General features: G+C 41.8%; 1 protein-coding gene across 1 annotated transcript in view; it reads right to left on the reverse strand.

Annotated features, from left to right (window-relative positions):
- Nucleotides 1-23,003, reverse strand: part of PTPRO (protein tyrosine phosphatase receptor type O) — a 95,211-nt gene that overhangs the window by 26,691 nt on the left and 45,517 nt on the right. Inside the window, 6 exon segments of the mRNA XM_032221101.1 lie at nt 1,826-1,861; nt 3,769-3,852; nt 10,492-10,560; nt 14,682-14,802; nt 16,534-16,666; nt 21,081-21,220. Of these exon segments, the coding sequence (XP_032076992.1) occupies nt 1,826-1,861; nt 3,769-3,852; nt 10,492-10,560; nt 14,682-14,802; nt 16,534-16,666; nt 21,081-21,220 (583 nt within the window).

Consider the following 23,003-nt stretch of genomic DNA (forward strand, 5'->3'; position numbering starts at 1 on the left):
TCCTGAATACAGGTAGTCCTCAACGTACAACCTTAATAAGAGGCAGGAATTATGGTTGTAAATTGTTATGATTGTAAATGAAGGCATCATGGGATCAATTTTTTTATTTTTTGTGGTGGCCATTAAGCAAATGTCATAGCTGTTGGGTGATCGCTATGGTCATTAAATAAATCCATTTTACGGGATTTTTTTTTTGCCATAAATGATGCCAGAAGAGATGCGGTACCTCAGTGGCTAAGGCACTGAGCTTGTTGATCAGCAATGTCGGCAGTTCGGCAGTTCGAATCCATAGCGCCGTGTAATGGAGTGAGCTCCTGTTACTTGTCCCACCTTCTGTCAACCTAGCAGTTCGAACGCATATAAAAATGCAAGTAGAAAAACAGGAACCACCTTTGGTGGGAAGGTAACAGCATTCCGTGAGCCTTTGGCATTTAGTCATGCTGGCCACATGACCACAGAGACGTCTTTGGACAGCGCTGGCTCTTCGGCTTTGAAATGGAGATGAGCACCGCCCCCTAGAGTCAGGAATGACTAGCACATATGTTCAAGGGGAACTTTTACCTTTACCTTTAAAGTAGCTGTCAGAAACAGGCCAAAACATTGAAAACTGCAGTCATGTGACCACCAGAAATTACAAATGGTCATAAAGCTGTGCTGATTGCCAAGTGCCCAAGTTGTGATCATGTGACTGTACCAGAGGTGGGTTCCCACTGTTCAAACCGGTTCGGCCAAGTAGGTAGTAGCTAGGCCTGCCACGCCCCCGAATTGGTTCTCTCTGAGGCACCGTAGGCACCGCCATCTTGTTTTTTTTTTAAAGTACTGCGCATGCGCGTACGAGGGGGGCACATCCCTGTATGAACCAGCAGTAGCAGCAGCCAGAACCCACCCCTGGTCTGTGGGATGTGTGTATGTATCTGTGTGTGTATACAGCCATCATACCTTTGAAATCAGGTTGTCTTGGGGTGTGTCTGTGTGCATTATAACTTCAAATGATAATTAAACAAACAATTGTATGTCAAGGACCACCTGTAATGAAGAAAAGTCAGCCCCTCTTCTTGTCTTAATTTCTGTGCTCCAATTTGTAAAGATTGGAGTACACGTATGAGGTTCTTCTCCTTAAAGCAACCAAATCCCAAGGAACTTGTCTCTTATCAACAATTAATTACCGCTGTTTACCTGCTCTCATTAATGATACAGTGAATAATTAGCAACCGTGTTGAGTGATGGAACAGTTTGATAACAGGAATGTTCCTGGGCTCTCCCCCCCCCCCCTTCATTTCTTTCACGCTTTAAGAGAGTCAACCAAAGGCAAAACCCTTGGGGAATTGTTAACAAGAGATAATTGATTTTTCCCCAGTGCTTAATTTTCCATTTGTCAAGAACATTTTTTATCATGAAGGATCTGCCGTGAAAAGTAAAGGGAAACCTACAGTTCCTCATGATGGGATGTCATTTTTCAGCGATGCCTCCAGTTTTGGGGCAGTCCTTGAGCAAAGACAAGGCAGTGCAGGTTCCAAAATTGAAAGGACTCTTGCAGGGCTGATTATAGAAATTTTGGCAAATTATAAAGTCATAATATGGTGCCCTCTGTGGTGCAGCTCATCTTCTGATTTTGTTAGGGATTTAAAAAAAACAAAAACCTGTCCTCTTCATTCTTTTATTCCTCAAGTTTTTGTGCTTTATGCTTATGATTTGAAAACTTTTCCTTCCCTTCCCTTGGACACCTCCACACTAATATCAAACTATTTCTATAACTAAATGCATGGGGGGGGCGGGAGGAACTGACGCATTAATTAAATAATTGATATTTATAAAATGAGCATACTTGGTCAGCTTTCTCTTCTTCAATCCATTTTTACTCCTGCAAGAAAAAAAGACAGACACATTCCATAGTTATAGCACTTAGCGATAGCACTTAGGCTTACAGTATATACCACTTCACAGTGCTTCTACAGCCCTCTCTAAATGGTTTACAGAGTCAGCCTATTGCCCCCAACAATCTGGGTCCTCATTTTACCCACCTCGGAAGGATGGAAAGCTGAGTCAACCCTGAGCCTGGTGAGATTTGACCTGCCAAACTGCTGGCAGCCGGTGATCAGCAGAAGTAGCCTGGAATACTGCTCTGTAACCACTGCACCACTGCAGCTCTTCCTTACATCTCATTTCCAGTTCTGTAGCTATATATTTCTAATGCATCCTGGAGAAAATCTATCTATGCGGTTGCTAACAGTCAGCATTGTCAGGGTAACACACAACCAATCACAGAATCTTTCTAATAACAGAAATGCATCAATGCCAACCTTTTAATGTGCATGTGTGAACAGGAATCTAAGTATTGCTCATGGATTTAACTGGGGAATGAAAACTTGCTTATCTACCTCCGTGTTCCCATTGTCTGCTTCAGAACCAGACCTACATTTCTGCAGGATGAAACTCCCGATTTTCAGTCCCAAAGGAGCGACATCTTTACAGTCATATTTTTATTTATTTTATTTATTGCAATATTTAACTGCCTGGTAGAAGGGCTTAAAAGCAAACTGGCTCTTTCCCAAAAAACCGCAACAGTTCTAGAGCAGATTCTTGTCTCTAGCATGCCAAGAATACATTTGCTTAAACCAAGGTAGATGTTTAGGTGAAGAATATTATGTGCCCTATATTACAGTCATACTAAATCGAAGCACGTAAAGATCCAATGATAATGGATCCATGTAATGATGGTAATGACAATGATAATCCATGTAACTATATCCACATTTTCTTAAAGCAAAAATCTAGATCTGGTTTGTCGCAAAGGTGGTTTTTCAAGAGGCAACTGGACTTTCTGATTTTTCTTTTAGGACGTTTTGCTTCTTATCCTGCTGAAGAAACTTCTTGGATAATGTTCTAACCTAGGCTTCCCAAGAGCATGAAGCAAACCCCTTGTCCTGACAAAAAAAAACCTTTTATTAATTTACTGTGAATTCTGCTCATCCAGCAAAGTCTTTCAAGGGAGGATTTACAGTCACAGACCTTATCTGCCTTGGAGGTCTTGGAGAGTCATGAACCAATTAAGCGAACTAATTGTCTCCTGCAAACTCCATTCCCCTTTCGCTCCTCTTTTATTTCCTCTGGGAGGGGCCATTCACCATCCACTTGTGGCCTTACTCCCAAGTTGACACCTGTTCTTCAGCTGTTCCCTTCATCTGGAAACTCTGTGCATGGGCACACAGGGAACAGGCTCCAGCTGTTCATCTGTCTCAATGATGTCTGACTCCAAAGGCAGCTGAGAACTGGCATACGGTTCTGGCCCCCTCCCTGCCTCCGATACAGAGCCCTCATCACAGCCTTCCCCAGACTCCAGGACTGGCCAATGTTCCTCCCCAACCTCCTCACTGTCCGAATCTGCTGCCAGGTCTGCTGGTGAGCCACAACAGATAATAAGAGAAAGTCTTCAAAGAAAAACCAGAAAATCCAGTTGCCTCTTGAAAAGGCATCTTTGGAACAAACGTGACCTGGATGACTGTGAATCTCCGTAGACACTTAGATCTGGTTTGCAACACTTATTTCCTTTTTATTTCAAGGAATAAAATGCATTCACCCTTTGGAAAATTCAGATTAATTAGTCAAACCCACCAAGAAAGGAAACTTGTTTGTTCAGCCTGGTGTTCTCCAGATTCACATGTTTCTGTGCTTCCATTGGGAGCAATGGTTGAGCACATCTGGAGAACGACAGGTTGGGGGGAAGCTGGCTTTGATTACTGTTAAGCAGAAGAAAAGAATATGACTTACCAAGGGTTAATATAAAATGCCAAGAGATAATCAGTCCAAAGGCAGGAGGGTAACAGAGTTAGGAAAGCAAAGACACTCCTACGCCTGTGAGTATTAATAGATAACATACACAGATTTTTTTCATCAGAAAAAAGGCAAGATTATTAATATGGCAAACAGAAATCAATACAGCAATTTATCATTTGTTAGACTTGGGCAGAGGGGCTTAGAGGCCCCCTAAATTTGGCTGGTCCTGAACTCTTCATCAGGCAAAGAAGTCTGCAATTGTGATGAAAAAGAGAAAGAAAATGTGCATCCATTTTTTTTTTAGGATGCAGCTTATGTCTGCATTTAATTCATTTCTTTATTAAACAAATTTGAATGCCTGACCATTCCACCGAAAGCAACTCTGCGCAACCCACAACAATCATTTCTGTTATTTTCTGCGGGAAGAGAAGCTTAGCTAACAATTAAGTGAAAGGCTGAGAATCCTTGACTGTCCCAGACACTCCTGTATTATGACTTGCTAAAAGAAGGAAAGGAAGGAGGGTGGAGAGGAGAAGACATTTCATGAGCTCCTACATCAGATTGCCCAGACTTTCAAGCGGTACGTGTGGGGTAGTCATTGAAAAACATCTCGTGAGATTAGACGGGTATCTCAATGAAATCTCATTGAGATGTGAAATCTCAAACGTCATGACTCTGAGGGAGATGAAATAGATTCCCCCCATAATTTTTTTATTTCATTTGATAGAATAAGGGCACTACTTGAAGTCCAGTAGCTACTTTTATGCTCACATATGTAATATTAGCAAACTTTGAACTCTTTCGGATATGGAGGCATTCGTATATGTCTTAAGGAGACTTGGAATTGTTTCCTGGCCTAGGATTAGGGTCTTTCTCTCCCTCTCCCTCTTTCTCCCTCCCCCCTCTTTTTCATTTAGCTCTCATCTCTCTCTTTCCCTCCCTCCCTCACCTCTCTTTTTTTATTTATCTCTCATTTCTCTCGGTCTCTCTCCCCCTCCCCCTATCATCTCTCTATCTCTTATATCTTATATCTTATATCTTATATCTTATATCTTATCTATCTATCTATCTATCTATCTATCTATCTATCTATCTATCAATCATCTATCTAGCTATCTATCTATCTATCTATCTATCTATCTACCTATCTACCTACCTACCTACCTACCTTATCCATCCATCCATCCATCCATCCATCCATCCATCCATCCATCCATATCTATCTATCTATCTATCTATCTATCTATCTATCTATCTATCATCTATCTATCTATCTATCTAGCTATCTACCTACCTACCTACCCATCCATCCATCCATCCATCCATCCATCCATCCATATCCATCTATCCATCTATCCATCTATCCATCTATCCATCTATCCATCTATCCATCTATCCATCTATCCATCTATCCATCTATCCATCTATCCATCTATCCATCTATCTATCTATCTATCTATCTATCTATCTATCTATCTATCTATCTATCATCAATCTATCTATCATCTATCTAGCTATCTAGCTATCTAGCTATTTATCTATCTATCTATCAATCATCTATCATCTATCTAAGCTGGAAGGGATCTTGGAGGTCTTCAACTCCCTGCTCAAGCAGGAGACGCAATGCCATTTCAGATGGGTAACTGTCCAGTCTTTTCTTTAAAACCTCCAGTGGTGAAGCACCCACAATTTCTGGAGGCCAGCTGTTCCACTGGTTAATTGTCCTCACTGTTAGGAAGTTTCTCCTTAATTCCAGGTTGCTTCTCTCCTTGATTAGTTTCCATCCATTGTTTCTTTTCTTGCCTTCTGGTGCTTTGATACATAAGTTGACCTCCTCCTCTTCGTGGCAGCCCCTCAAGTACTGGAATACTTCCATCATGTCACCCACACTCATTCTTCTTTTCTCTAGACTAGCCATACACAAGTCCTGCAACTGTTCTTCATATGTTTTTGTCTCCAGGTCTTTAATCATCTTAGTTCCTCTTATTTGGTCTTACTAAGGATGTATGTATACACACCCACCCACCCACACACACACACATACAAACTGACGTGCGGGAACATGACCATGGAGATTGGTGGGTGGGTGGGACCAGAACTTCGACACTGGATCATAAGTACCCCTAGGAGATCCATTGCAACGTCAAATGTTTGTTAAGTGACCAGTAGTAAGCCAAGGAGTACCTGTATCTCTTCTCCCACCCCTAATTGCATTTCTCCTCATTTGAATTGTATATATGAATTATACTGTATATTGTAGCACTGGGCTGTTGAGTTTTTAGTTCTTCTTTAGATTCTTCATGTCTGAGTCTTTAATTAGGATTTCGTTTGAACTTCTGATTTTGACGCAGATTAGCCACCCAAAGGAGGTTAATGATTTCTGCGAACAGGCTTCTGCTTCTGGGGGGGCTCAAGGAGGAAGTGAAGGTTGATTAGTTAATTAGCTAGGTCAATATTTACAGGGAATACTGGTAGCCGACATTCAGTTTGGAAGTTCATTACCGAAGGATCAGCTTCAACGCCATATCAAATCAATTTAGCCATTTGTGCCAGCTGATTGCACACCATAAAACCCGGAGAATGACTTCCAAATTTATCCGGTCTTTAATCTAGCCATTAAATGGTGACACACACAGGCACACGCACACACACACATATACACACACACAATGCCTGGTGGAATTTTTCCTCCAATCAGAATAACTTTTCTCTTTCTCTCCGACAAATGTATCTGCCTACAGGGATGGGTGTGGCCTCTTTTGAAATCCTGACGTTTAAATAAGACGTAATGCAGAGACAGGCTAAAGAAATGAGATATTTGCCCGCAGACGTTATGTGAAAACTTTTTCTGCTGAAGCTGTATTTGTACAGAGAGGCTCTGGAGCAAATGCCAGTAATAGACAAAATCAGAACGAAACATGGGATGAGATTTAAAGCATGCATGGTTTCCCCTCTTTCAATACTTCTCTTTGGAGCATCTTCTCATTTTCCATGCTGTCCATATCCAAATCACTAGTTGACCCCCAGGCTGGATAAATTTTGGGTGGGATGGGGGCTTTGCTTTGCTTTTCAGGGGCCACAGTGGGCTGAATTGTGATGCAAAATGAGTGGAGGATATGTGAACAGACAGGATTTATTTTCCTGTTTCTTACACTCGATTTTTGTTTCTTTTAAATGATGTTCCCATGTTGGTTTTGTTACAATTTTCAGAATTTTCTCTTTCAAGCTCCCCCATCCGTTTTTAATCACTGGGTTTATTTATTTATTGTTCTAGTGATTTGTTTAATAACCATGGCAATACAAAGTTTGCAAAACTAGGCACAATTCATTTAACAGGTGCCTTGTTTAGCAACAGAAATTCTGGTTTCAATTGCGGTCATAAACCCAGGACTGCCTATATTTCAGACTAAGCTTGTAAACAAAACATACACAAGATAACACTATTTTTATTATATGATAGCAGTAACTGAATATTGTATGTCTGAATATGTTTCCTCCACCTCACTTTTTCTTTATGAGAATTAGGGAGGGTTCTGCCTGAGATACTTTCTCAAATTACATTTCTGCCCCAGGCTAAGATTTTTTTAAAAATCCAATCACTGTCTTGGTTGCATCTCTTCTTCCTGTTCTCCAGGTTATTCCTTCTTCCATTACAGGTACATTCCTCTAGCTTGGTCCCCAAAAGCATAAAAGAATTGCTTAAATGTAGTGGTTGTGAAGGACAAAATCCTCAGATTTAATTAATAACTTATATGTATTTGTCAAGATCCTATCCAGAAAATCATGGAAAATGAGATTCATGAAAGTTTGAAAGACCGACGATGCCCTCTTGAGGCTGAAAAATAGGACTCAAATTTTCTTCTCGATAAAAAGGTAAAAGTACCAGGATGAGTGGAGACAAGATGTGGAGACTCTAGAAAGAGTTCAGAGAAGAGCAACAAAGACGATTAGGGGACTGGAGGCTGAAACATATGAGGAACGGTTGCAGGAACTGGGTCTGTCTAGTTTAATGAAAAGAAGAACTAGGGGATGCATGATAACAGTCTTCCAATATCTCAGGGGTTGCCACAAAGAAGAGGGAGTCAAACTATTATCCAAAGCACCTGAGGGCAGGACAAGAAGCAATGGGTGGAAACTAATCAAGGAGAGAAGCAACTTAGAACTGAAAAGAAATTTCCTGACAGTTAGAACAATTAATCAGTGGAACAGAAGTTGCCTCCAGAAGTTGTGAATGCCCCAACACTGGGAGTCTTTAAGAAGATCTTGGATAGCCATTTGTCTGAAACGGTATGTAGGGTTTCCTGCCTAGACAGGGGGTTGGACTAGAAGACCTCCAAGGTCCCTTCCAACTCTGCTATTATATAGTATTGTATTGTAAAGATGGATAAAGACTGCTATAAGTTGTCACTGATATTCTTTTTTCTTAGTTAAAGTAACTCTGTATTTGCTATGCTTTGTGAGAATCTGAGCTCTAGAAAATACAGCACTGCTTCCTACAACTTTTCACAAAAACAACAGACCTCTGTTTCAGTTGGGTTGAAAAAGCATGATTTGCCCCAAATCACCCGGAACTTCCATAGCTGAGGACAGTCCTGAATCTTCCTGTTCTTAGTTGGTGCTCTTGCAACACAAAACAGGGAAATTTCTCCCTAGCTGTAGGTTGGTTCCCTCCTTGATTAGTTTCCATCTATTGCTTCTTGTCCTGAGCTCAGGTGTTTTGGGGTCAACCTATTCTCCAAAGCACCTGAAGGCAGACAATGGATGGAAGTGAATCAAGGAGAGAAGCAATTTGGAATTAAGGAGAAATTTCCTGACAGTGAGTACAATTAATCAGTGGAACGGTTTGCCTCCGGAGGTTATGGGGTGCTCCAACCCTGGAACACTGCAGTTGTCTGAAAATTGTATAGGGTTTCCTGCTTGAGAAGGAGTTGGACTAGAAGACCTCCAAGGTCCTTCCCAATTCTGTTATTCTGACAGCCCCAAATATCATTGAATATAATGCTAGGAGCTACACGTCCCCCATTCTCTCCCATCTCACAGAAATGGTCAGGTGGCTTCTACCACAAAACCGCGGACGACAAAATCGCGGTCGACGAAAGCGCGTATGTGACGTCATCACAGCGCGACGAAAAAGATAGAAAAAGATCGAAAAATGTAAAAATAAAGCTAAAACCTTCCCCTAACCCCCCCAAACCTAACCCTAAACCTAACCCTAAACCTAACCCTTAACCTAACCCTAAACCTAACCCTTAACGTAACGAAAAACCTAATGCTAACCCTTAACCTAACGCTAAATGTAACGCTAACTCTCTAACCCTAACCCTAACCCTTAACCTAACCCTAACCCTAACCCTTAACCTAACCCTTACCTTTATGTGAATCGGCTTGCTGTAATTTAATTTTTATTTCAATTTTTCGATCTTTTTCGTCGCGTTGTGATGACGTCACATACGCAATTTCGTCGACCGCGCTTTTGTGGAACGCGCTTTTGACGGGTCACGGGTCAGGTGGTTGGACTAGAAGACCTCCAAGATCTCTTCCTACCCCAAGTTGATTTAATTTAAAGTTCACTTAATAAATATAGTTTATTAATGGATAAACTTCTCAGGTGTTTAGTAATTTCCACCTTACACATTGCAACTGGGTGATAACCTTTATGGGAAGGCCCATAAAGAGTGCAGCCAAGATTTCCAGGAATTGTATGGAGTCCTTAATGTTTACCTAATGACTGCTGTTTTCGCTTAATAAGGCTGCATTCACTTAATGACCACTGCAAAATAAGGTCCTAAATTATGGCAATCATAAAGTGGATCATCACATCGGCCTTGTGATTTCTTATTTTTTAACTGAAGCTAAAATATATTAAATAATTTAATTAGATGAGTTAACTGATGGGGTCTAACACTTTGGGGAGCTCTCGTGGTGCTCATTTTTTTAGAAGCACCCATAAATAAGTTCATAGCACCCATTTTTAAAGAAGCACCCATAAATAAGTTCATAGTGCCCATTTTTTTAGAAGCACCCATAAATAAGTTCATAGCACCAATTTTTTAAGAAGCACCCATAAATAAGTTCATAGCATCCATTTTTTTAGAAGCACCCATAAATAGGTTCATAGTGCCCATTTTTTTAGGAGCACCCATAAATAAGTTTGTGGTGCCCATTTTTTTAGAAATACCCATAAATAAGTTCGTGGTGCCCATTTTTTTAGAACCACCCATAAATAAACACCCATAAATAATACATTTTACATATACTCCCATAAACAAAAGAAATTTCTACTTTTTTGAGTTCTGAAGCTGCTGTTCTTAAAACCTAACTATAACTGCCACAAACATTGTGAGGCCATTTTAATTAGGAAAAAAAACCACAATGCTTTCTGCTCCTTTAATAGCAAGTTTGGATTAGATGATAAAGATTTGAGATAGCCCAGTCCCTACATTCTATTGGACTGCCAAAACTGTTATGGAAATTAGAGTTGCACAGAAAGCTTCTCAAGTAAAGATTATTTCTGTAATTTGAAATGTTCTTATCTCGTGTCATAAGAAATCATACTCTATTATATTAAAGCAATTTTTTAAAAGAGAAAAATCACCAGGATCTAATGGCTAGACTTTTAATATTAATATCCACCTTAAAGGAGTCAAGGTAACAATTATACATTGCAAGAGGGGGGAAAAAAAACTATATTGCAAATCTTCTTATATATATACCTACCAGTTGTACGGTAGTTTCCCATCTCTTTCCAATGATGCAAAATTCACAAATGTTCCTGCTCCACACTCCCTAGTTTGGAAGATTCAGAGTTATTATTGACGGATTTTTTTAAAAAAAAAATCACATATCTTGGCAGAAAGTCTATCACTTTAAACCAGGGGTAGTCAATCTTTTTATACCTACCGCCCACTTATGTATCTCTGTTAGTAGTAAAATTTTCTAACTGCCCATCGGTTGCACAGTAATGGTGATTCTATGAAAACCTAATGAAAATGTTTTTAAATAATGCTATGAATTTTTTTTAAAAAAAGTCAATTAAATTTAAAAAAAGGAAAGTGCTTCAGTATCAGACAAAACCCCTACCGCCCACCATGAAAGCTGGAATGCCCACTAGTGGGCGGTAGGGACCAGGTTGACTACCACTGCTTTAAACTTAAACAAGGTAAACTAGACTGTTTTCCTTTTCTGTTACAAAGGGAAGAATGAGGACGATTATACCTGCTATTCTTTAGATGTTGTTGGTTTCAAAGAACAGTTCTGGTTGTCTACTTAGGATGCAAATTAGGATAGTATTGGTGTCCTGAAATAAATGACAGCCCACAGCTGCCTCACCTCTGCTGTTGTTCAACACCTTGGTTTAGAAAACAGTCTTGTCATAAACCAGAAAATTTCCCAGAAGCGACGCTGCTGCATACATGAGCTGCTTAATGGGTTTTTACTGAAAACTGTGAGGATACTGATAAAAGATCGGCATGGAGCTTAGGGACCTTAGCAACCAAAGATAGGCACAGATGTGAAACGAGTGCTGAAGTTGATGTTGCAACAGAAGGGCTGGATGGGAATTGTAAAATCACCAAGCTCAAAGTGTAAAACCAATTTGCTGCAGTATTGCGAGCAAGAGAGATGCAGTGGTCCACAATCTTTTGGGTATCAGGAACCAGTTCCGTGGAACAGGGGGTCTCCAACCTTGGCAACTTTAAGACTTGTGGACTTCAACTCCCAGAACTCTGGGAGTTGGAAGTCCACAAGTCTTAAAGATGCCAGGGTTGAAGACCCCTGCTGTGGAAAACAATTTTTCCATGGATTGGGGCAGTGGTTCAGTGGTGTTTCCGGATCCCGGTGCAACCGTTATAGTGCAACGGGGCCGGGCGTCCACCACAGGAATGCGCGCAGCATGCCCACGCATGCGTACTTACTGCCTGTGGCGCCCCAGCTGCTCGACAGAGTGTCATGCAGCCGGCGTATACTCCATGCACGTGTGTGGAAGCCCCAGACAGCTCAAATACAGGTAAGGAGCGCAGGTGGGCGGGTGGGCCTTCCCGAGCACTGTACCAGAACGGTACCTGGTGCTTCCAGCAGGCACTGGTACACCCATACCGGGGTGTACCACTCGTATCTCACCAGTGCAGTGGTTTCACATGCTTCCTAGCTCCGATTCAAACGCAGATGAAGTTTTGCTTCCTTGCACACCTTGGTTCCTAATAGGCTGGAGACCAGTAGCACTCCGTAGTCTGGGGGTTGGGGACTCTTGCTATATATAGTTTGTGTGTGTATATATAATATGGTATCTACATGTTGGAAATGTAACCCAACTCTGGGCACATATTACCACATGTGGTGGACATGTCCAAAAGGAAAAAAAATTGGACGAAAACACAAACATGGGTGGGAAAAAAAAGTTAAGACAGCATATAGATTACAAAGGAGAATCATTTTTTGTTAGGCAGAATACCAGAAAATTACGATAAAGGAAATGTATATTTAATATTACACTTAAAACACTTTAAAAAAACGAGGAGACATCCACAGAAGAAGAGATAATTAAAAAAAAAAATACTAGACTGTGCAGAAATGGACAGACTAACAATGAAGATAAAAGAAAACAAAGACTCAGGATGTTTTCAAAATTTGGAACTCGTTTTATTAATGGTTGGATAATAGAGGTAGAAATTAAAAGTTTAATATTGTTATGTAAACAAACTGACCCAGACAGTATGCTGTTATCTAGACGATTGGAGAATAGTCTTTATAAGAATTTCCTGGTCAGATGAAGTCTGGGGATTATTGGAGCAACATACAAATCAGTTACAGTTATATAATCCTAAGTATGATTTCTAAAAGAAAGCTCCGTTGAACATAATTTTTGGATTAAACTGGATGAGCAAATCAGATTTTTATTCAGGACTAATCTGAACAATCTGTTCATTGAATGACTGCCTTCTGATATTGCTAGATGTCTGTGGGATCAGAGAGCTTTGATTTATACTGGCAAGAGGGTAGTCTTAATCTTCAGATGAAGAGTAGGAATGGAAGGGGTAGGGACCTTAAAGCAAAAAGGTCTGCTAGAGAGGCAACATTGGGCTCGAAGGTATCTGCCTCAATCTGATGTCCTCCAACTGTGTTGGATTTCAACTTCTGCCATTATTATTATTATGCTAATGCTGAATGAGAATTCTGAAAGTTAAAGTACCTAGACTGAAGGAGACTAAATTGGAGAAAGCTAGTCCAGTTTCTGATTTAACATAGGACCTGCAGTCTAATAGTGCAACAGCAACTCTATAGAAGCAGCCCTGCCTCTACTTAAATTCCTCTCTTGCTTATTTGAGCAATTCATTTACACATATAGCAACAGAATAGCAATAGCACTTAGGCTTATATACTGCTTCACAGTGCCTTACAGTCCTCTCCAAGGGGTTTACAGAGTCAGCCTATTGCCCCCAACAATCTGGGTCCTCATTTTACCCACCTTGGAAGGATGGAAGGCTGAGTCAGCCTTGAGCCTGGAGGGATTCGAACTGCCAAATTGCAGGCAGCCGGCAGTCACCATGGCTCAGTGAGAAAGAGTGTACAGAAGAGCAACAAAAATAATAAGGGGGTCTGGACATTAAAGCATATGATGATTGGTTATGGAAACTAGGTATGCCTAATGAAGAGAAGGACTAAGGGAGACATGATAGCAGTCTTCCAAAACTTGAGGGGTTGTCACACAGAGAAGAGGCGGTCAATCTATTCCCCAAGGCACCAGAGAGCAAGACAAGAGATTATCAGGTCGGAGATTATTAAAGAGATCCAACCTAGAATTAAGGAGAAATTTCTTGACAGTGAGAATAATTAATCAGTGGAATGGCTTGTCTCTGAAAACCATGGGTGTTCCACAGGGGTGGATTCCGGCGTGGCACGACAAAACCGCGCTCGTCAAAATAGCGGTGATAAAATCGCGGCACTAAAGCCGCGACGTCATCACCGCGCGTCATCACTGCCGCGACAACAGTGTGGCAACAGAAGGTCGCTTTAAAACGGCGCTGCAGCAGAAAGCCGATTTCAATTAAGGTAAGGGTTAGGATTAGGTTTAGGGGTTTGTTTTAGGGTTTGTTTTAGGGTTAGGTTTAGGGTTAGGTTTAGGGTTAGGTTTAGGGTTAGGTTTAGGGTTAGGGTTAGGTTTAGGGTTAGGTTTAGGGTACTGAGTGCTTGGGAATGCGCGGATTTGCCCTCCGCGATTATGTCATTGCGGTAGGATCGCGTTTTTCCTTAGCGCTTCGAACGGCGCGAATTAGTCTTCGCGCTTATGTCTCCGCGGATAAGGGCTTCGCGGATTTGTGGTGGAACCGATTCCGGATCCCGTTGCAACCGGTACGGTGCAACAGGGCCGGGCGTCCACCACATGAATGCATGCAGTGCGCGCATGCATACTTACTGCCCACGATGCTCCAGCTGCTCAACGGAGCGTCATGCAGGCACCGTATGCTCCATGCGTGGAAGCCCCAAAAACCTCAAATACCGGTAAGGAGCATGTGCGGGCAGGCGGGCCCTCCAGAGCACCGTATTGGAATGGTACCTGGTGCTCCTGGCAGGCACCGGTACCCCATACCGGGGCATACCAGTCATAACCAACCACTGGTGTTTCATCACTAGAGGTTTTCAAGAAGAGACTGGAGAGCCATTTGTCCAGAAGTGTATAGGGTCTTCTGCTTGAGCATTGGGTTGGACTAGAAGACTTCCGAGGGCCCTTCAATCTTGTTATTCTATGTTCTGTATGCAAATGGAACTAATCTTTATTATGTACGTACTTCTGGGGTGAATCTACTGGAAGTGTTAAAGCCATCAAAAATCCATCTACATCTGCTTCCGTGTTACATATAGAACTTTTATCCCTTAAGAAGATCTTGATAATAGAAGGTGTTTTGTCCTACCTGGCCATTTGTAGATGTTTTCTCCGAAGAACCACCAATGTTATAAGCAAGAGCCCTATCAGAAGAATGCTCAGAATGGCAAGAATAGAAATCACCACCACGTTAGGATTCATCTCCACAACTGCAAATGGGAACAAGGGATTCCAGATTAGTGAAAGCAATTGAGACTAGCATTCCCATAGATTTTAGATTTCTTCAATGAACAAATCATGTGAATTAACCAGTAAGCCATAACTCATGCTTAACTCTGGCTCCCTTCCTTGAGAAGATAGAAGTGGATAGAAGACTGCAACCTAAAACTGACATTCTGGTATTGCCAATGTCAACCAGAAAACAAGTCTTTGCATAATGATTGAAGGCTATTAAATAAATGACATCCAAGGTCTCAGGACAACATCTGCATGATTTCATATTGGCAGGGTTCATTTGTTTCACCCTGATTTGGAACCCATAACTGTTCAGGCCAAGGCTTCCCAAGAGCATGAAGCAAACTCCTTGTCCCGACAAAAGCCCCTTTTATTAATTGACTGTGAATTCTTCTCATTCACATCCAGCAAAGTCTTTCAAGGGAGGATTTACAGTCACAGACCTTATCTGGCTTGGAGAGCTGCCAGGCCGATATCTGCAAAACTTGGCAAGGAGTCTCGGAAAGTCACAAACCAATTAAGCGAACTAATGGTCTCCTGCAAGCTCCAATCCCCTTTCGCTCCTCTTTTATTTCCTCTAGAAGGGGCCATTCATCGTCCACCTGTGGCTTTACTCCCAAGTCGACCCCTGTTCTTTAGCTGTTCCCTTCATCTGGCAACTCTGTGCATGCTCACACTGGGAACAGGCTTCAGCTGTTTGTCTGCCTCACTGAAGTCTGACTCTGAAGACAGCTGATAACTGGCCTATGGCTCTGGCCCCCTCTCTGCCTCCAACACAGAGTCCTCATCAGAGCCTTCCCCAGACTCCAGGACTGGCCCATGTTCTTCCCCAACCTCCTCACTGTCTGAATCTGCTGCCAGCCCGCCACTGGTGGGCCACAACAATAACAGCTGACATTGCATAAGCCAAAAACAAACAAACATTATATATGAACCCTAACACAGAATAAATAGATACAGGCAATTCTTGTTATTCTTGGTAGTAATGTTCTCTGAAAACGCCATGAAGAACCGAATTAATAATGCCGAGACCTCAGCTGCGGACACACACATAAGGTAATCCCAGTGTTTTGCTGCCCTACCAATAATTATGACAGCACCGCGATTTTGGACTTGCAAATGGCTTTTAATGAATAAGCAAATTTCCAAATGCAGAACTCATGAATAACGAGGATTGCCTGTAAATAAAGGACGATTACATAATACCCATTTCTGATATATTTAAAAGAACATCAGTGGTTCTTTTGGTGATTTGCTCTAACCCCTCTGTTCAAATTAGAAATGGGAAAGGGAAATCATTCAATCTCATTGTGTATTAGAGAGAGAGAGAGAGAGAGAGAAAGAGAGAGAAAGAGAGGGGGAGGGAGGGGGAGGGAGGGAGAGAGAGAGAGAGAAAGAGAGGGAGAGAGAGAAAGAGAGGGAGAGGGAGGGAGGGTGAGAGAGAAAGAGAGGGAGAGAGAGAAAGAGAGGGAGAGGGAGGAAGGGAGAGAGAGAGGGAGAGAGAGAGTGAGAAAGAGAGGGAGAGGGAGGGAGGGAGAGAGAGAGAGAAAGAGAGGGAGAGAGAAAGAGAGGGAGAGGGAGGAAGGGAGAGAGAGAGGGAGAGAGAGAGTGAGAAAGAGAGGGAGAGGGAGGAAGGGAGAGAGAGAGAGAGAGGGAGGGAGGGAGAGAGAGATGCTTAGTTGGAGAATTTGAGGAACTCGGCTCACCCATAGTGGAAACGGCAATATAGGTGGGGACGCTGGGGCTGTTATGACTGAAACTTGTAACACTGCAGTTGTAGGAAGTGGCGGGCAGAAGGCTGGAGACCGTCACAACATGAGAAGAAACGGTAACTGGTTCCTGTATTATATTGGCGAAAGAATAGAGTGCATGGTTAGGAATTCCCCCCCCACACACACTACTTTTGATTTTACGCAGGATTTGAAATCAAAGGGCCATGCACACGAACCGAGCTGTGAGCTCATTCTCTTATTTTTTGTTCCAAGGAGGAGGTTATGTGGGTGCATCATGGAACACCCATCTAGCCCACTGTTTATTTAGTTACTTACCACTTCTCTAAATATGAGGATATTGCAAGACCATCGGTCCACAAAAAAGGCATTCAATGACAGCTTTACCCTATTTCTACTGTGGGCTGCACCAACAATAAACCTCATCCTGGCTTATGCAACAGTCTCATATATTGATCCTTATGTTTATCAGCATGCAACGTGCGTCAAAGACAAAATGAGAGTTCAGGTCAGTGATGAAATTCAATTTTTTTTTACTACCAGTTCTGTGGGCGTGGCTTGATGGGCGGAGCAGGGGAAGGATACTGCAAAATCTCCATTCCCACCCCACTCTGTGGCCAGTCAGAGGTGGTACTTGCCGGTTCTCCAAACTACTCAAAATTTCTCCTACCGGTTCTCCAGAACCTGTCAGAACCTGCTGGATTTCACCCCTGGTTCAGGTGGTTCAATAATGAGTATGAGGAATCAGCCTGTCATTCTTTTCTTCATGGCCTTTTAGCATGATTTGTTTATTCAGGCAACCATTCGGCCTCCTTTTCTATGATTATATCCTCCTTCTTTAAAGCAGGTTCTAGGAAGTAGTATAATCCTACATTTTATCCTTGGCTGAAGGCAGCAATTGGGTATTGATATCTCTGGCATCCCTGCTTTGAGAAACTCTTTTTTCCAATATGTCTTCCATACTTATAAGCGCGAATAGTCTGAGATTAGGTAAGAGGCAGCCCAAACTCCTGTAGGAAGTTAGCAGTGGTGAAATTCAATTTTTTTTACTACCGGTTCTATGGGTATGGCTTGGTGGGCGTGGCAAGGGAAGGATGCTGCAAAATCTCCATTCCCGCCCCACTCTGGGGCCAGCCAGAGGTGGTATTTGCCGGTTCTCCGAACTACTCAAAATTTCCGCTACCGGTTTTCCAGAACCTGCTGAATTTCAGCCCTGGTTAGCACCCACCCAGTGGTGGGTTTCAAAATTTTTTTGAATCTACTCTGTGGGTGTGGCCCCCTTTGTGGGAGTGACTTGCCAGCCATGTGACCTGGTGGGAGTGGCTTGCCGGCCATGTATTCTCTCTCTCTCTCTCTCTGTCTCTGTCTCTCTCTCCTTTTGTCTCTCTGTCCCCTTTTCCTTTTCTTCTTTCATCTCTCACTCTTTCTTTCTTTCTTTCTTTCTTTCTTTCTTTTTCTTTCTCTTTCTCTGTGTGAGTCTATCTGTGTGTGTGTGTGTGTGTGTGTGTGTGTGTGTGTGGTGGGCTTCAAAAATTTTTGGAACCTCTTCTGAAGGTGTGGCCTGCTTTCTGGTGGAACCTCTTCTAACCGGTTCGGTAGATTTGACGAACCGGTTCTACCAAACTGGTGCAGACTGGTAGGAACCCACCTCTGCACCCACCCCTTTCCTAGGAAAATGAGATATTTTAGGAAATATTAAAAGAGCAGAATATTCCCACTAAAAGGGAGGCAGAAACTCACCCCACTCCCTTTGTCAATGGGCCATTAAGGCCTGAGCCAGTCTATTCTACATAACAAGATCTACCTCCTTCAGGCAGAGCCATAGTAGGAATTGCCGAAAACCCTTTCATTACATCATCACCCAGCAAGACTCAACCAAGCCTGGGACACAGACAACCTACATAGTTACCCCTGCATGGCCCCATGGGAGTCTGACTACCAATCACAATACAAGCTCAAATTCAAAAGCCCAGAGAGGGCATAAAACCAGGGACTTTAAGCATCTCTGCTCTTTGCTGTTCAGGAGCTCAAGTCATGTGATCCTGTCCACCATTAAACCATCTTTCCAACAAGCCACCGTGTTTCCAGTGTCTTTCTCCCCACTTGGAATTGAACCCAGATGGGCATTTCTTCCAACACTCCTATATAAGATTTCAGATAATGATGAGTGACATAGTACAAAAAAGAAAGATCTCTTAGCTCATTTTTGTATGCTAACAGAGAATAGTTCTCCAGTTGCTCAACCAGAGACTCCAACCTTATCTGAAAGAATAGTAAACTTCTGCATAGCTTCTCTCTTAACCCATTGCTTTCACTTGGAGTTATTCACTGCATTGGATGAGTGGGCTTAATTTTCAGACACACACATCATTACATGATATTTAAGATAGCTAATACAATAATGGGTTGGCTCAGAGTTAGTAATATTTAGGGTCCCCAGCCCCTGGCCCACTAGTGGGCCATAACCCATTCAGACTGGTGCTTGCACTCACACATGAAGCTCCATATGTGCGAACTTGAACTCCCCCCAATCCAATGCCAGGCTACCAAGCCAGAAAGGTTGGTGACAGCTGATTTATTTATGCCAGAGGTACTCACGAGAAGAGTACTCCACTCCTCTACTCACAACACAATCCCTTATGCCACCAGGCTTGAAATTTTGGGCTTATGGTCTGACTTAAGCATAGTACACAAAATTGTCTACTACAATGTCCTACCTGTCAATGACTACTTCAGCTTCAACCTCAATAATACACGGGCAAACACAATCGATACAAACTCAAGGTAAACCGCTCCAAACTCGATTGCAGAAAATACGACTTCAGCAACAGAGTGGTCAACGCCTGGAATGCTCTACCTGACTCCATTGTTACATCCCCAAACCCCCATAATTTTAATTTAAGACTATCTACTGTTGACCTCACCCCATTCCTAAGAGGTCCGTAAGGGGTTGTTCATAAGCGCACCAGCCTACCGTCCCTGTCCTACTGTCCCCGTTTATTCGTAACCATTTACTGTGTTCATATTTATGTTTATACTTAAGTCTGTTATCTTTTACATGTTTGACAAACTAAATGAACTAACTAAATAAATAAAATTTAGAGGAAATCATCTGAATTAGCTAGGGTTTGAAATCTTTCTGATTTCAAGGGTTCCATCCTAGGGACAAATTTCTTAGGTGCTCCTGGCTCTCCATTGTGGATAATAAGATATTAATGGGCTTTGATTCCAATTAAACATAGATTTTTTTTTTTACATCTACAAGCTGGAGATTTAGTTTGACATTAATTAAAAACTCGGAAATAGAATAGACGGTCAATGGGGGGAAAAAAAACCTAAATACAACTTCAGGAAAACGTAAGTAATTTTGTTCTCCTCAGAGCAGAAGAGTGTTTGCATGTGAAGAATGTTGCAAGAAGTACCAAGGTATTGAAAATGTTAACCACAAAGATACTAACAAGGGTGGTTGTGAAACAACAAATAGAACTGGGGAACTTAAAGCATTTTAAAAGCGCAGCTAAAGGAAGACAACAGCTTCAAATAGGGTCCCTCTAATCCTTCTGAGGTCTTGAAATTCAACATTTGTGACGATTTTGTATCCTGCAATGGGGAAGATCTGGATAATTTACTCTTAGTAAACCTCTTCCACATGTTGAAGAGAATCAAGATGTATTCAATAGTCATGACTCTTGTTAAGGTTCTGACACTCAGCCAAATGCTCTCCAGGATCCAACTGAATGTGGGAAAAGAGCCCACTTGAATCTAGCTATCTAATTCTGGGTAGAATGGAAACCTCAATGTTTTGAAGACTGGGATGGTGGTTAGCTGGCATAGCTCCATTTCTATCTTATATATGGTGGTATCCAGATGTGATGGCTCGGTGGCTAAGACACTGAGTTTGTCGATCAGAAAGGTTGACGGTTCGAATCCCTAGTGCTGCGTAACTGAGTGAGTTACTTGTCCCAGCAGTTCGAAAGCATGTAAAAATGCAAACAGAAAAATAGGGACCACCTTTGGTGTGAAGGTAACAATGTTCCATGCACTTTCAGCATTTAATCATGCTGGCCACATGACCAAGGAGACGTCTTCGGACAGAGCTGGCTATTCGGCTTTGGAACGGAGATGAGTACCGCCCCTTAGAGTCGGGAATGACTAGCACATCTGTGCAAGGGGAAACTTTACCTTTACCTTATCTGGCAGTTCCATTCCTTTACAGCATTTATATTACATGACACATGTAGGAAAGAACAGGGCTTGTATCATTATGCCAGTTTCTGTCTCCATATATTGCTAAGTAACTATTAGAAGTGGTAAGTGGCAACAGGAGTGGTTAAGTGTCTTTTGAATTAAATCAGTGCATCTACACAATGAGTAGCACCACTGGGTCAAGCTGTGTCTTTTCACTTAAAAGTTTATATTGCAGTGATTCATGCAAAAAGAGGCTGGATTTCAAAGCAGAGCCACCCAGGTTAAGTATCTCAGGAGCGATCCGAAATTGATAAAGGATAAAAAAAAACACATACCTGGATCTTTGTCTCGTGGTCTGAGCCAACCTGCTGGCAAAAAACCTCGAAGAAATCCGCCACTCCTTCTTCTACCCACAAGAGAGTCACGGAGGTCTGTGTTTTATTCACCGCGAAGAGTGATCTTGGAGGCACTGGATCTAGAAACAAGACAAGAGTCTCTTTGACTGCACCTTGTAGGCCATTGGGAGCACACATAAAGTAAAAGATTGTAAGGTGATCCAAAATCCTGAACTCTGCAGACCTACGGGGGATAAGTTTTCAGTCTTCCCTAAGTATTCTTGGCAATAACAGACAACTATAAAACAGGAAGGCGGTCTGAAGCAGCATGCTTTTGCTTCTCTTTTCAACACTTACTTCACTTCCTTTTTCAATTAACTCTTAGCTGCAGGATGAGTATATTTGTGTTGGCACAGGTTGGCTGCTGAAAATGTTTTTGTCCCATAAAGAACAAGGATGAATCCCAGAGTGTTGAATAATCTCACAATTGAAAACTCAACTGGTTTTCTATTCTCAAATGATTATAAAATCTTGGATGTTAAAAATGTTAATCTATATCACAATTGCGAAAGTTCATTTAAAATAATAATAATAATAATGAAGCAATCCCAAATCCAAAGAAAGCAAATTCAAACATGAAAGCTCATTTCCCTCCTGGCAAACTGACGATCACCTGTTTTTTCATCTTTGATCTGTCTTTGCATTTTATGGGGATTCTGACAATTCATCAAAGTCAGTGGTGAAATTCAAAAATTTTGACGACTGGTTCTGTGGGCATGGCTTAGTGGTCATGGCAGGGGAAGGACACTGCAAAATCTTCATTCCTACCCCACTCCGGGGCCAACAGAGGTGATATTTGCCGGTTCTCTGAACTACTCAAAATTTCTGATATTGGTTCTCCAGAGCTTGTCAGAACCTGCTGAATTTCACCCCTGATCAAAGTGAAAATGTTATGTGCCAATAACTTGTAACTACTTTGTCTTATACCAAGGTGGGCATGTGTGATAGATAGATGATAGATAGATAGATAGATAGATAGATAGATAGATAGATAGATAGATAGATAGAGATAAATAGGATGATAGAGAGATAAGATATGATAGATGTGATAGATAGATACAGTAGATATGATAGATGATATAGATAGATGATAGACAGACAGACAGACAGATAGATGATAGATGATAGATGATAGATGATAGATGATAGATGATAGATGATAGATAATAGATAGATAGATAGATAGATAGATAGATAGATAGATAGATAGATAGATATAGATAGGATGATAGAGAGATAAGATATGATATGATAGATAGCTATGTTAGATAGATATGATAAATAGATACAGTAGATATGATAGATAAGATATAGATAGCTAAGTAGCTAGGCAGGCAGGCAGGCAGGCAGGCAGGCAAACAGACAGACAGACAGATAATTTGCAACCATATGATTGGATCTAAAATTTGGTGGGAAACTCCTGGGGTTCTGAGAGTTACATGCAGACTATAAGTGGTAGGTTGCTCATTCAGATCTTCCTATAGGTAGTGTTTGATTTACAACAGTCCATTTAGTGACTGTTTGAAGTAACAAGGGCATTGACAAAGGCGACTTAGGACTATTTTTCACATTCATGACTGCTGCAGCATCTCCATGGTCATGTGATCAAAATTCAGACACTTAGCAACTGAATCACGCTTGTGATGGTTGCAGTGCCCCAAGGTCATGGGATCACCTTTTGCAACCTTCTGACAAGAAAAGTCAATGGGGAAGCCAGGTTCACTTCACAACCATGTTACTAACTTAGCAACTGCAGTGATTCACTTAACAACTGTGGCAAGAAAGGTTGTAAAGTGGGGCAAAGTTCACTTAACAGCTGTCTCACTTAGCAACATAAATTTTGAGCTCAACTGTGGTCATATG

The sequence above is a fragment of the Thamnophis elegans genome, chromosome 7 (assembly GCF_009769535.1).
Source record: "Thamnophis elegans isolate rThaEle1 chromosome 7, rThaEle1.pri, whole genome shotgun sequence".
Lineage (NCBI taxonomy): Eukaryota > Metazoa > Chordata > Lepidosauria > Squamata > Colubridae > Thamnophis > Thamnophis elegans.